At 44.6% G+C, this 12,955-nt stretch overlaps 3 protein-coding genes across 3 annotated transcripts in view; 1 reads left to right on the forward strand and 2 right to left on the reverse strand.

The window, feature by feature from the left end:
- Positions 1 to 8,677, reverse strand: part of LOC128721090 (uncharacterized) — a 49,251-nt gene extending 40,574 nt beyond the window's left edge. The window contains exons 1-2 of the mRNA XM_053814808.1: positions 8,555 to 8,677; positions 4,160 to 5,086 (exon numbers count right to left, since the gene is read on the reverse strand). Of these exons, the coding sequence (XP_053670783.1) occupies positions 4,160 to 4,336 (177 nt within the window). The 5' untranslated portion in view covers positions 4,337 to 5,086; positions 8,555 to 8,677. The remainder of the gene's footprint in view (positions 1 to 4,159; positions 5,087 to 8,554) is intronic.
- Positions 8,678 to 9,574: 897 nt separating this feature from the next.
- On the reverse strand, positions 9,575 to 10,012 carry LOC128720448 (39S ribosomal protein L55, mitochondrial). The gene is made up of 2 exons (XM_053814118.1): positions 9,800 to 10,012; positions 9,575 to 9,718 (listed from the first exon to the last, which is right to left on the reverse strand). Exons 1-2 carry the CDS (start codon positions 9,992 to 9,994, stop codon positions 9,575 to 9,577), a joined length of 339 nt encoding a protein of 112 aa, XP_053670093.1. The 5' UTR covers positions 9,995 to 10,012.
- Positions 10,013 to 11,375: 1,363 nt separating this feature from the next.
- On the forward strand, positions 11,376 to 12,474 carry LOC128722527 (uncharacterized). Its single transcript, XM_053816199.1, has 2 exons — positions 11,376 to 12,338; positions 12,412 to 12,474. Exons 1-2 carry the CDS (start codon positions 11,376 to 11,378, stop codon positions 12,472 to 12,474), a joined length of 1,026 nt encoding a protein of 341 aa, XP_053672174.1.
- The last annotated feature ends 481 nt before the right edge of the window (positions 12,475 to 12,955 follow it).

Genomic DNA, 12,955 nt, shown 5'->3' on the forward strand with positions numbered 1-12,955 from the left:
CGGCATCCAGCTGCTCCCAACACGATCACCAAGCTTAGCAACGCATTGTTTTGCATCAATCGCGAGAAAGCGAGTGAAAAATGATCGCCACACCTCGGGAAAACTATTCCAAGTATTGCGCGGCTATCGTTAATAGCGTCGCCCGCGCCCGTGTTGAATTATTTCAGCGAAAGTTCACAGCTTAAGCGGAGGGCAGGTAAATTACGAAAGCGAAACACCCCCCAAAATGCCTCGAAACGAAATCGAAGGATTGATTAGGCCCGCCTGATTCATTATGCACATTCCAGCCGACCGATTTTACCACACGCATTGGCGCCAATTATACGCCGTTGGAAGGAAAAGGCTCACTTTCGGAGAAACGCTCAAGGCCATCGGTCACGCTGATCACGCTAGAATTCGCTTCAGTTTGGCAGTTCTAAAACTGTCCTAAAGGAATAAAAAAATGTCATCGTTCGTGCAACCAGGATGAGCCAATAGTTGCTGATCATTCAAACAAAAATCGCAACCACGATTCGTTTCCAATCGAAGCTTACATAAACAATGCGGTCGGCTTTTCTTCACGCCAGCAGCGATTAGTCGCCGCAATAAATCGACCCCAAACGCACGGTTGGCTTGCTGAATTAAATTATTGTGCCTAATTATGCTCCCTAAGGCGTGCGCCAGGCGAAAGGAGCGTAGACTCTTCTTTTTTCTTCGCAACGGCGGCAACGAAGGTATACGCTTATTTTTCTTCATTTTCATTTTTCTTTTTCCCTCCTATTGTGCATTCGCACATGCGAAAACCTCGGCCAGGCGGCATTGCGATATCTGCATGCCGAAATATTCCGCCGCCAGGCTGTGCCGGTAAAGGATGGATGGTACACGCGTGCGGCTCGTGTGCGTTTTTTAGGAAAAAAGGCACGCTTACAGAGGTACTTTCACTTTCCTCCCGTCCTCCCCTTAGCCACCTTTCCTTTCACCCGTGAGGAGGTGCGAAAAAGATGAATCGAACGTTACACATGTTCTCGCGGCACGTGAGCGAATGTTTTTGGCACCCCGTAACAAGCCACAAATCGCAATCGTATCGATCGTTGGCTCGCCGAGGACGAAGGACCCCCGTATTGGAACGTTCCAGATAAGCCAATGTGGTGGCTCAGGACGTCACATTAATCATTGTTTCGAAGGTGACCAAAAAAACAGCCCTTCTACCACTTCAACGCCACTCAAACGAACACTCGAAACACGGCCCACGTGATGCCAAATGATAAGACCACCACCACATCAGGGCAATCGTATCGCCACTGGCAAGATGGTTTTATTTGCACTTCCGTGGTGCATAATGAACGGAGTTTCGTACAATGGTGATGGCGATGGTAGAGCGGTAAGTGCGGTGGGTAGTGTCTTTCATTTATTTCGCAATGATGAAGCAAAATTTAGGGCCTTTTCCCGTGACCACCTGTGCTCCATACGCACACCGCATGTGAAATCTACTACCGCCATTTTCCAATCCCTAATGATGTAGCATTGTGCCAAAGGGAAAGAAGAAATCTTCAATCTATGCGCGTTGTAAATTAGAAATGCAACTTAAATATGTTGTTTTTGCCATCACTCACACACACACACACACATCGCGATAGGACACGCGGCCGTGTAGCGTACGCACGGAAAAAAAATGGAAATGAAATAAGAAAAAATGCATACATTTTCGAAAGCGTTCGGACGGACGGACTTTCTACCACATTTAAATGATGAACCATCGAAAATGATTTCCTGGGACGATTATTACGCCGCAGGGGTGTGATGCGGGAAATATGGTGGGTTTTTTGTTGTGCTGTCTTATTTTGGTCTTGCTACTATTTCCTCAAAACGGCCGCAGGACGGTGCACACTGGGCCAGCGCCCATCTGGGCTTAGATTGCAATCAAATTCGAGCCACAACGGCCAGCGGGAAAGAGATTCGAAAAGCCCAATCAATGATAACCTGCTAAAGCCCGTATCACGATGGACGGAGGATCGAATCGGTCGCAAAACGGTGGAAAATTACACACCGTCCACTCTCCACTTTCCCGCTTTCGTGAGCCCACCGTAAGGGATCGCATATTAAAGATCTAAAATATTTCAATTACCCGCACCCGCAAAGTGCCGAACTGGATCGGAAAAACTCAACCCAGGTCAGACGAACGGCGTCCCGCCCAAGGCGCCAAGAAAAATGAACCATCACGAAAAAGGGGGGGAAATTATCCAAATTTGCCTCATTTCCCAAGTGGCATCCGGTGGCGCAAAAGGGCTGTGGTGGGTTGAAAAATAAATTTATAGAAAAAAAAACACCATTCAGCCTCACTCGAGCCCGTTGACCAAATCGTGCCAAGTGCCGCAGCGTGCCTCAGTCGGAAGGCGAACGGGGGCTTTTAAATATCTAAACCCATTACAACAAAACGCCTCCCCTGGATGGTCGGTGGAATTGGTCTCAGCGGTGGAGCATTAAGCATGACCATACGCGCACAATGCCGCGTGAAAACTGGATCGAAATCGCAATGAGGAGCGCCAACTTTCGCCAGTATTCCTGCCGCGCTTGCTTGCTGACCGCTCCGGGAAGCGCATTCCAACCGAATTGCAAATTAATGTTGCCGATTTCGAGTCCAAAGTGCGAGTTAATAATGTAGCGGTCGCTCAGAGCGAAACAAATGAATTTTTAAGGCAACCGAATGAGGCGGCCATGGTGTTCCGTTTGGCATGGTATACTCGCCGGAGCCCATCCTTGCCAATCATCTGCTTGCTTGATAAAGTTCTCAATCAGCCCATGCGAGGGTCAAAATCGATTGGGAATCGCCCTTATCGAGCTGCTTGCACGATCGACGTGGTCATCCATCACGTGCCCGTTGTAGGGGGTGGCGCAGTTGTGTTTCGTTCTCAGTTACATTGTCAGACCATTTGTTCAGCTGCACGCCTCCCCAGAGTAGAGTGGGTGTGTGGCATGTGTGTGTGTGTATAAGACGGCCCACCAAAACGGGGGTGCGAATTCGCCCCATCAACCCTTCCCGGCCAGCCGAGCCTTACATGCAATCGGTACGAGATGTGAGTTCGAAAAAATGAGAAATAACAAAACACACGCGCGCAATGTGCAAGAAGAAGAGCAAGGGTTGGCGATGGCGTTGCCGGGAGGGTTGTACAAAAAGTGAAATGCTACCTGCAATGCTTTGCCTCGTCCGACGATCGGAAAAGCGGGCACGAGGAGCGAGGAGCGAGAAATGAAAACATTACAGCCAACGCGGACGGCGACTGGCCGTTTTGTTTTCCAGTGGAAAAAGAGAAAATCCATCTTACGACGGGGCTCCGCTTGTTCGACCGTGTGTACATGTGTGTGTGTGTGTGTGTGTGTGTGTGTATGTGCGTGTTTTTACGGCGGTTGAGAGGACGGCGAAGGCAGGCGAATAAACTTGGATCGTATCGCGTTTCGGGCGCGATAATGGCGCCTCACGGCCCGCAACAATGCGTATATTAATTACGACGAACGCCTACACGATCGAGCCGAGATAAAGATGCGCCTTAAATACCCACCCACGGGAGGGGTGGGGGCGCGACGATGTTGCACCTGCGATCGGGTTTATTGTCTTGCAAAAATGGTGGAATTTCTTGACCTTTACATGCATAATCAATAAACCCACTGATAGTGACGGTTGTTGTACCGGGAGGGAAGCCAAGACGGAGGGAATGTGTGTTTGAGAGAAAGAGAGAGAGAGGGAGAGACATCGAGAAAGGATGCCGATGTGCGATAAAAGCTCCATCTGATTTCTCTTCTAATTCGTGTGCATCCGTTTCTTTTTCCTTCATTTCGCCCCCAGCCAGTGTCGCTCGTTTGATGGCTGACATGTTATGCTGATTGATTCATTCGCGTTGGGTCGAAAATTAGAAGCAAATTAATCGTAATGCCAGCTTTCTTCGTGATCAAAACAATGCCATGTAAGCTTGCGGGTGAAATTGGCTCCAACCGCGTGCAAATCATGAGCCGTTTTAAGCCCATTTGACGCCTTTCGGAAACAAACGCGCAAATTACGCGAATTGTTTAATTGGAACGGGAAAGCCAAAGATGAATATGAACTACAAAATCTGCGATTTTCCCCCAATAATCAAACTATCCGTGAACCTTGAGTGATCTTTGACGGTGGAACACCTGCGCTTACCTTGAACACCTCCGAGAAGAAGCCCGACCCGATGTGCTCCCGATGGAAGTCGTCCAAACAGTAGAGTGCCGAAACGGCCGTCCGGAGCGCCCGACAGGATGGCCCGGTGACAGAACGATCCGAGCAGCCATTGCGGCTCAATGGCGGCCCCGGACCGGTATGCTGTCCGACGTTCATATTTATCAGCTCACCACCAACTCCGCCACCGACGACGATGACCGCGAGTTCGACGGGTTTGTGGGCGAGTGTTTGCGCTTTTTGTCAAGCCTTTCGACGACGACGACGCACATCGCTCGAAGGCTCCTACGGTGCCAGTGCGTGAGCTTTCCGCGCGGGTTTTTTTTCTTCTTTTTTTTTCACGCTCTTTTCTTTTGTTTGGCACCACCGACCTGCGTACGGATTCGCACGGTGCGTAGAAAACGATCGAAATCCGGCACTGGCGGAGGAAAACAACAACTAGCACGCACCGATACACCTTATCATTTGCACACTCGCCGGTTTGGGGCCTCCGTGTGTGGATACATTTGTTTTCACTCGATCACTCGATCACTCTTTCTATCTATCTCTCTCTATCTCTCTCTTTATCACCATCAAACCGATGTGGATCTTTCGAATCCACTACGTGCGGGACAAACACGCGCACTACAATCACACGCACTTATGCGCTTTCTTTTGACACTATTTGACACTTGCCGGCGAGGATCATTTCGCTCGTTTACGCACGTCGATCGAATGCACTCATCTCGCGCAGAATGCTGAAATTCCGAGCTAGTGCTTTCTCGCCAAAGGTGTTTCCCATAGGCATTCTCGGACGGTGCCTCTCAGTGTTCACTGGGAGCTTCTGGTGCTCCTAGGATGGCGGGATTTTTTGAATTAACCTCAGCTGAGCCTAAGCGGGCCACTACTGTCTGTTGCTGGCGACGCGACCTGTCGGAAAATGGGGAGGGGAGATGTTAGCGTTTCGCGCACGCAAACGCCGGCAGACAGAGCACGACTTAGCAAACGATCACTTCCCAAAACCTTCCCATCGCTGGACGGGTGGACGCTGTGGGTCGCGGAAAGAAAAACGAAATGAAAGGTGGAACCACCGCGAAAAACCGACCCGAAAGCTACCGGGAAAGTCACCGTTACGCTTCCGCCTGCGGAGCACCGGCCCTGTAATAGGGGTAGAGGGGGGAATCTTGGCAGCACCGACACACACAGATACCAAGGTTTGCGAACGTAAAACGCGACGCTTTTCACGCACACGGAAACGGAGCCCGATACGCGTGAGCCGCGGTCACGACTCTCGGGAAAATGGTTGTTTATCAGCGCGCATTAGGAGTGATAATAAGGCGTTATTTATAATAACAAAAATTGGTAAGCAGTGGGACGTATTTTGCACTGTAATTCCAGCTGTTTGGGAGCGGTTGTTTTTAGTTATAGGGAACTACCATAACTGCGTGGACAACAGGAACATAAATATCCTTCCCACTTGGCTAAAAATAAAATCAAAATAATACAGCAAATATCCCATTCTATGCTATTTTATTCATTTCCAATTTTTTAAGTCACATCAACCCAGTCAAATTAAAAAAGTGTGTTTAATATCAGCGAGTGATTCCAAGAACCTATATCACGGCAAATCTCAGGTCTGCCCCGAACAGATTGTTTTTATCAAAAGTGCTACGTTGTTATCGGAAATTGTTTGCTCTCTCATGATGTCCGACATAGAACCTTTTTTTTATACAATTAACCAGCTGTATGACAAATGGCATTCCAGGAGCAAGCGTATCAGCTACACCGGGATACGATAAGATAACTGTCAGCACCGCACGTTGGACAGGGTTTCGGGACACAGCTGGTCTCGAAAGCGACCATCAAGTGACGCAAAAGCAGATAAAGGCATGTTGTCTGGCACACGCAGTATGGTCCCTTCATTCGTGACAGATCATGTTTCGGGATCAATTCGATCGACCTTTCCACTGATACGTGAAACACACCCGGCCCAAGGTCTGTCCACCGATATCAACCCGAAAGGCGCCTAATCGCACCGCGCATTGCATTCGGTAGTGTTTTTCAGCTTTCGAAAAGCGGCTTTTTTACTGGAACGACAGCATAAGATCAAGGCCATCAGGAGTTCAACAATCAACAAAAATCAACCTGATCATGGAACGGGAATCCGTCAACAACGCACAGCTGTTGTTGAGTTGATGGAAGTGTTTATGCATGCGACATATTGAAGCGTTTAACTGCGAAAGGCATCGATAAAAATCAATGCTAAATCAATGTATGTGTTGAAAGTGAAAAATGAAAAACAAAAATCGAACACTCACTCGATTGGCGTCCAAAACAAGTTCAAACCCCACAAGTGGGATGGCGGTTTACTTAAATTTATACCGTCATTACTGGCAAACTTCCAGTTATGAAGATGCATGAATGGACTACCTCAGATAAAAAAGAGGAATTTGGAAATACGCCCACCGTATGGAAAACAGCGTTTCAAAATACGATCTTGCTTGCTCTTTGCATTCATTTTCCAAGTTTTTGCGGTGAGTGCATTGGATTATAAAGCAACTAAACCTTCTTTTTCAACAAAATATCAATCTTCTACACAATCACCAGTAAGTGGATAAATCTTCATTTTCCGTATACTACACACCGAGCCAAAGACGGCCAACGGTTTAAAATTCCCCTGCCGGATTAGATCGGAGAGCGCAACATCCGCTATTTCGGAACCCATTGCGACTTAGAACAAGCCGGCTGCTTCTGGCGTTTTGGCAGCGGAAGAAAATCATCTCAAGTCTTGGCACCGTGCCCAAACAAAAGCCAGCATTCCTGTTACCAACGTGCCCTAAACTCGGAAGTCACCAGAGAGAGTGGGTGGGATGGGCTAGTAGGGTAAAGCGGGAAATTCTTCATCAAAGGGATTCAGTCCGTCCCGAGCAGGGCGTCGCTGTGATCCATCCCGTAGTGATGAATTTGACGTAAATCTTACACCACACGGCTTAAACGAAGCTGCCAATCTAAGCCGGATGTTAGAACAGAAACGGAACCCAGATAGGAGGACCGCGGTCTTCTGTGACGTTTCGGAATTTGAATTTTCCTCTTTCATCGAAATTCCCTTCCATAAATAAATGTGGGCTGTGCGTTGCGTTTCGAGGCGCGGTCCGGATGTACCCTTGTGATCCAAAGCCACCACGCGCGCATCCGACACCATCCGGGATGGGCTTGGGGCGAATTCCAGCACGGGTCTCGCACATTTCCAGCCGAAAGGCTTTATGAATTTCCCCGCCCAAAGAAGATGCGTCCCTTTCGCGGGCTATAAATAAACAGCCTCCGTTGAATGCAATTGAATCAAGCGACCATCGTTCGCCCTATGATGCGACCAGCATATAAGGGAAGCGCGACGAACGTCCGCAGCATCCGAGGAGGCGCTTCCTCCCTTCGATGAAACTGTAAACAACAACAGTTTGACATTTTTCTGATATTTTTTTTACTCTCTCTCTCTCTCTCGATTCCTTCATCCCTTTTGTTGCCCATGGAAAATGGGAGCGTTCAAGGGCCTGTATGCTCTCACTCGCACGCACCACCATCGGAACGCTCTCGTTCTCACCGCACGCATACACCCACACAGGAAGATACAGTTTTTCCGCGTTTCGCAATGGCCATTTCCACAACAATTTCTCACGTCTAGAACGGGGAAAAGTGAACCTTTCCATCACTTTTCATCCACCTTGCGACGTTGGACGAGATGTACGCGCAATTTTCCGACACCACACGTGATTACAGTAAATATGATGCTGCGGTTCTCTCGCAACCAGCCAAGCTGCCGACATTTTTCCACGCAGTTTTGGGCTCTTGTTTTTCGTTTTCACTCATTTTTTCCGTCATTATTTTGTTCTTTTACTCTTTCGGGTTCTCTTGCTCCGGGTACTGCACTGTTTTTTTTCTGAACGTGTCTTCTTGTTTGCTCACTGTTTGTATGCATGCACACGCACATTGCACCATCACGACGCAGCTAACCTGCCACCCAGCAGAATACATTCCACTGGTGCATCGCCATCGATGCGTGGATATTTACTTGCGCACAGTTATGCTTGCTTGTGTTTACGTGTTTACAGGTCAGCACTAACTCACCTTTTTCACGCAAATTTTCTTTGGCACTAGGCATCAAGACATGGCCGTATTAAGCCTTTTTTCACTCACGAGCGCAAATTTTCCGAAGATGAGTTACCCAGCTCTTAATGTTCGAATTATACTGCAAAACACCAACTTCACTGCAGCCTCCATGTAACGAGCCAGCCGATACATATAGACTGCATTCCATCAGTGCATTAGGCTACCACGACGCACATCCTTCACCAACACTTCGCAGAGCTTTCGTGAATAAATTTATTTATCTAGACGATTCACCTTGTCTGAGCCTCATTTTGTTATATATTATCTGTCCTGCCATTCTGTTTTCGAGGCAGGGAATACTAAACCAGGATAAACTACTACACTGTTCGGGCGACAGCGATGCGCGTCCGACGTCTTTGAGGGTTTCAAAAATAATGAAAAAATAATGTTATGACTTTGCAATTGACAGTTCTCTGCTTGACAGACCATCGAAAACAACGCTATAGATATGGCTGTAGCGCACATTGTAGATATGAATCCAAGAGTTCATCTTCAGCTGCTTCATTCGTGTTGTTTACCCTACGTGCTATAAGATCAGTCAATTCACGACAAATGAACTCGGTGAATACAGCGGGAAAACGGATAATCGCGAGATGAAAGATGTATATTGGAAGCATAGATTTGAAATTCACATTTACATTAAGCACCGTAGCTCATTTCGAGAGTCAAAATACGTATATAAATTAGTTACAACAACATTACTGTTGTTACTTTCACTGAATATGAATCAAATTGGAATCCTTATTCGTTAAATCACTACCGAATTACATGCCTAAGAAACCAGACCATTACCAGCATAATATTTTTTAGGATCAGTCTCAATTTTCAGTGCAATATTTTTAAGTGTTTTATCAAATGCTGAAGGATTTTATAATTAAAACTTGATAATTCCAGTCTTACTTCGGTTTCAGTAGACAAGCAAATAAAGCGAAAGCGTCATCTCTTGGGAAATTTTAAATATTTAAACCCTTCGCTTTTTGTAACATACGATTTCTTTCTCAATTAACTTATTGGATCATTCATGGAGGATTAGAAAAAGGAGAGCATAGAAGAAGATCGTCATGACCTGAACAACATAAAGATTTGCCCGACGCAAGTGGCATGATGTGCTTAATTTTGATTAAATTATACAGGGGGAAGTTCTCATACAAATCAGCAGCTCTATAAATCATCTTCACACATTTCAATTACACACAGTAAATTCCAGTTTACTATCATTACAGGCTACGTCAATGCTTACACAACACATTTCTCTTACTTCTTTATGTACCTCAAATATTTGTTTGCATTAAATGTATCCTCAACGTCATCTTCAATACGTATCTTTTGCTTAGGTTTGCGCTTTTCAAGCCGTGCCTTTCGTTCCGTTTCAGACAGTGTACTCAAGTCAAGTGGAAGCTAAAATGTTCAGATATAAAAATTAAAATGTTTTCAAAGACTTCACTGTCTTTGTGATAGTCATCGGAACAGAAAACATACCTTTATTATCCGTCTAGGCTCATGATAGCTGAGATTGATGGTAGCTCCATTGGGCATTACCATCAGCGTAGGGTATCGTCGAGCATAGACGCTTCGGTGAACTTTCACGATTGCCGCTGTGTTTGACGATAGACTTCTGATGGTTGGCCCGTTGAGATAGGACATAGTTGTTGGCAGGATCTTCGTGATATGCATATTTGCACCACTTTTATCTAATTCGTTGATTCCTTTGGCTACTCCTTATTTTGAAGCTAATCGATGAAGTGTGCAATGTAAGAAAACCATGGGCTTAATACGTGCTTGTGTTGAAAAACAGTATGATTCCAAATTGTATTTAAAATACAAATGGTAGTAAATTTATCATTAAATGACTAGGACTTACTGAAATATTGAGAAAATTACCTCCGAGGCAAATTACCGACTGTACCAAAACAAACGAGTTCGCTATGTGACGTAACAAGCATCAGATGGAAGTAAAAGACAATTGGTATTTTAAAATCGTAAATGTCAAAATATTATCCGTTGGGTATGTATGAACATTTTTTTTCCATTTATTCAAGCGATGCGTATTATAAATCCCTTATGGCCCAAAAAAAAACGTTGTCAGAATATTTGGTAGACATTTTGGTGATCAGTATTTGATTGCATTTCAAATTTAACAAACAGGCAGACCATCTTTCCATTCACAAATACTCGAGTTATTCATGAAATACTCATTACTCGAAATTCACTAAAGGAATAGAATTGTTCCTAAATCATATTTAAGTGTTTTATGAGTAGTTACATCACACAAAACACGCATATGTGGACAAATTTGGTTGAATAGGTTTATTATGCGTTACAAAAGCGATGCAAAAAAGAGCAACGTTAGACATTTAATCTAACACATTTTGAAAATAAAGTAGTCAACTGAACTGTATTCAACACACAGCGAGAAAGCCTGTTCACTTGCTCAAAGCCGTATTCTTGAATGCCGTATTGTAATACGGCTAATCTTTACTGGAAGCATAACATAGTATGTTGATATCGTGCTATCACACATATATCATCGCACGTTGATATCGTTTTCAAGCGAATTCAAGGATCGGAACAGCAATAATTACGCTGGCTTGATTCCTGCACCTCTGATCTAGCATTGCTCAAAGAGTTCTTCAACTCTTTGTTGGATTGTCGTTTACGTTAATCAATTAATAAAGCTCAAGGTCCTGACATAATCGAGCCCGCAGCCATCGGCAAATCAATAATTAATTTCAATTGGCGGAGCGTTGGCTATTCAACCAATTGCCAAACAATTCCCACCGGTATTACTTAGTTCAGTATTGAGCCAGAAATAGTTCGTTGGTAAACCGCAACATGATTAAGCATGAGACTGCAATTATGCTTGAACGGATACGGAAAATAAATGAATTCAAGGATCGTCTTCGCTGGACACAACGGGCGCAGCATGTATTCGGGGCGTCTTCGCTAACCATCGATCAAACAGGAAAGGTCAAACACGGATATATTGCACCGAAGATCATTCTAGTGGTCATGGGTTTTATAGCGATGCTGATTGTGTGGTTAATTTATTGCAAAAATGAGACACCAGTCGCATCAAATGCCAATGGTAAATTTTTGTTTGAATTACAATGGCAGGAAAGCGCTTTGTCTTACAGTATTTTTTTTCGCAGTAGAGACAACTGGCCCGTTTCACTATTTTGTAATAATAGAAACGGTGATCGCTATTACGTTCTACATGTTCAACGTTGCCAAGATTGCTTGGCATCCTTCACAGCAGTCGCTGGCGCAGTGTTGGAATCAGTTGATAGAAAAGGTGCAAGAATTCCAAAATCAGCACAATCGTGGCATAGACTCTAAACGCATATTTGGAATCTTTTGGCTGTGGTTACTAGTGTTGTCGTTAGCTTATTGCATAATGCTCACTGTTGTAGTTTTACAGTCGCCAGTCAAGTTCATAGTTCAAGCAAATCACTTCATATTTTATGCATTACGAATATACGCGTATCTGTGTGAAACGACTATTTCGGCTTCATTTGCACTTTTTGCAATGCTACTCAGAAATCTAATCATCGAAATGCAAGCAACTCTGCAACAGACCACCGTTAGAGCCACCCACTTGAGATCTACCATCCTGCTTTACCGGCATATCCTGCGGATCGTCGAATGCTTCTGTTCTGTTTACGGATGGATCATTTTGCTGATTTTCTTCGAACATTTCTTAATCCTCACCGATCGTTCCTTTTTTTCGATACGTCTGTATCGAATATCGCCAAATTTTTCAGCGAGGAATATTTTATACATGCTAGTCACATGGGTCCTACCGTTGGCCTTCAACGATTTATTGTTGATTGGAGCTTGCACAGTAACGGAGGAGGCGTTACATCAGTTTGAGAAACAAGTGTGTGCTATTAATTTAACCGACAATAGTGATAGTGATATAGTACTTATGGTTACAAGCTTTAGTTTGTATAGCACTGACCGGAAGTCAATGTTTCGAATTTTAAACGCGCTGAACTTAAACTTCAACCTTATCTATGCGGTAATGACATTTACAATGCTATTGAGTTTTTGTTTTCGTAGTCAATCATTTACTTGTACTACTTTCTTTCTAGTGTTGTGGAGTATTGGCTACCTATTTGACTATTTTCTTACAATTCGACCATGTAGAGGCCTAGTCTATGCATCGATACATTACTCACTATATCAGCAGATACGTAAAAAAACTATTGTGTTAAATTTTGACTGTATATTTCATTTATACCCTTGCACAATACGAACAATTTATAAGGTTGCTGGTCCCAAGACCCTTTTTTGCTATTTTTATGAGTATCATACAAGTCTGTCTGTAGAAAAGTCCAGGACATCCACATACCGCATAAGTGTGTCCCATGTGTCGTCGCTCTCAAGCGGTGCTCGAACGAACCGATCAGCTGACAAACGTCAGGTGTTTGTTATTGTTTATGATAAAATCGATTCGAGGCCACTTTCGGAACAAAGAATAATACGGAATATTCTCAAATACAGAAAATGTTCCTAGTGTTGCCGTAGTGTAATGTTTGTCATATAATCGGAGCGTTTACGTTTCTTAATTACTAGTCTGATATTAGATACTAAACTACTGCACCTCGCTACAATGGCCAGATACGCTACCGGTAA

Source organism: Anopheles nili, chromosome 2 (genome assembly GCF_943737925.1).
Source record: "Anopheles nili chromosome 2, idAnoNiliSN_F5_01, whole genome shotgun sequence".
In the NCBI taxonomy this organism is placed as follows: Eukaryota; Metazoa; Arthropoda; class Insecta; order Diptera; family Culicidae; genus Anopheles; species Anopheles nili.

What these genes read in the sequence shown, in the direction of transcription:
- LOC128720448 (XM_053814118.1), bottom strand. Translation starts at nt 9,994, where the DNA reads ATGCATATCACGAAGATCCTGCCAACAACTATGTCCTATCTCAACGGG. An exon ending in AGCCTAGACGGATAATAAAG is followed by an intron (nt 9,719 to 9,799) that starts GTATGTTTTCTG and finishes TGAACATTTTAG; the next exon opens with CTTCCACTTGACTTGAGTAC.
- LOC128722527 (XM_053816199.1), top strand. Translation starts at nt 11,376, where the DNA reads ATGAGACACCAGTCGCATCAAATGCCAATGGTAAATTTTTGTTTGAAT. An exon ending in ACTTCAACCTTATCTATGCG is followed by an intron (nt 12,339 to 12,411) that starts GTAATGACATTT and finishes CTTTCTTTCTAG; the next exon opens with TGTTGTGGAGTATTGGCTAC.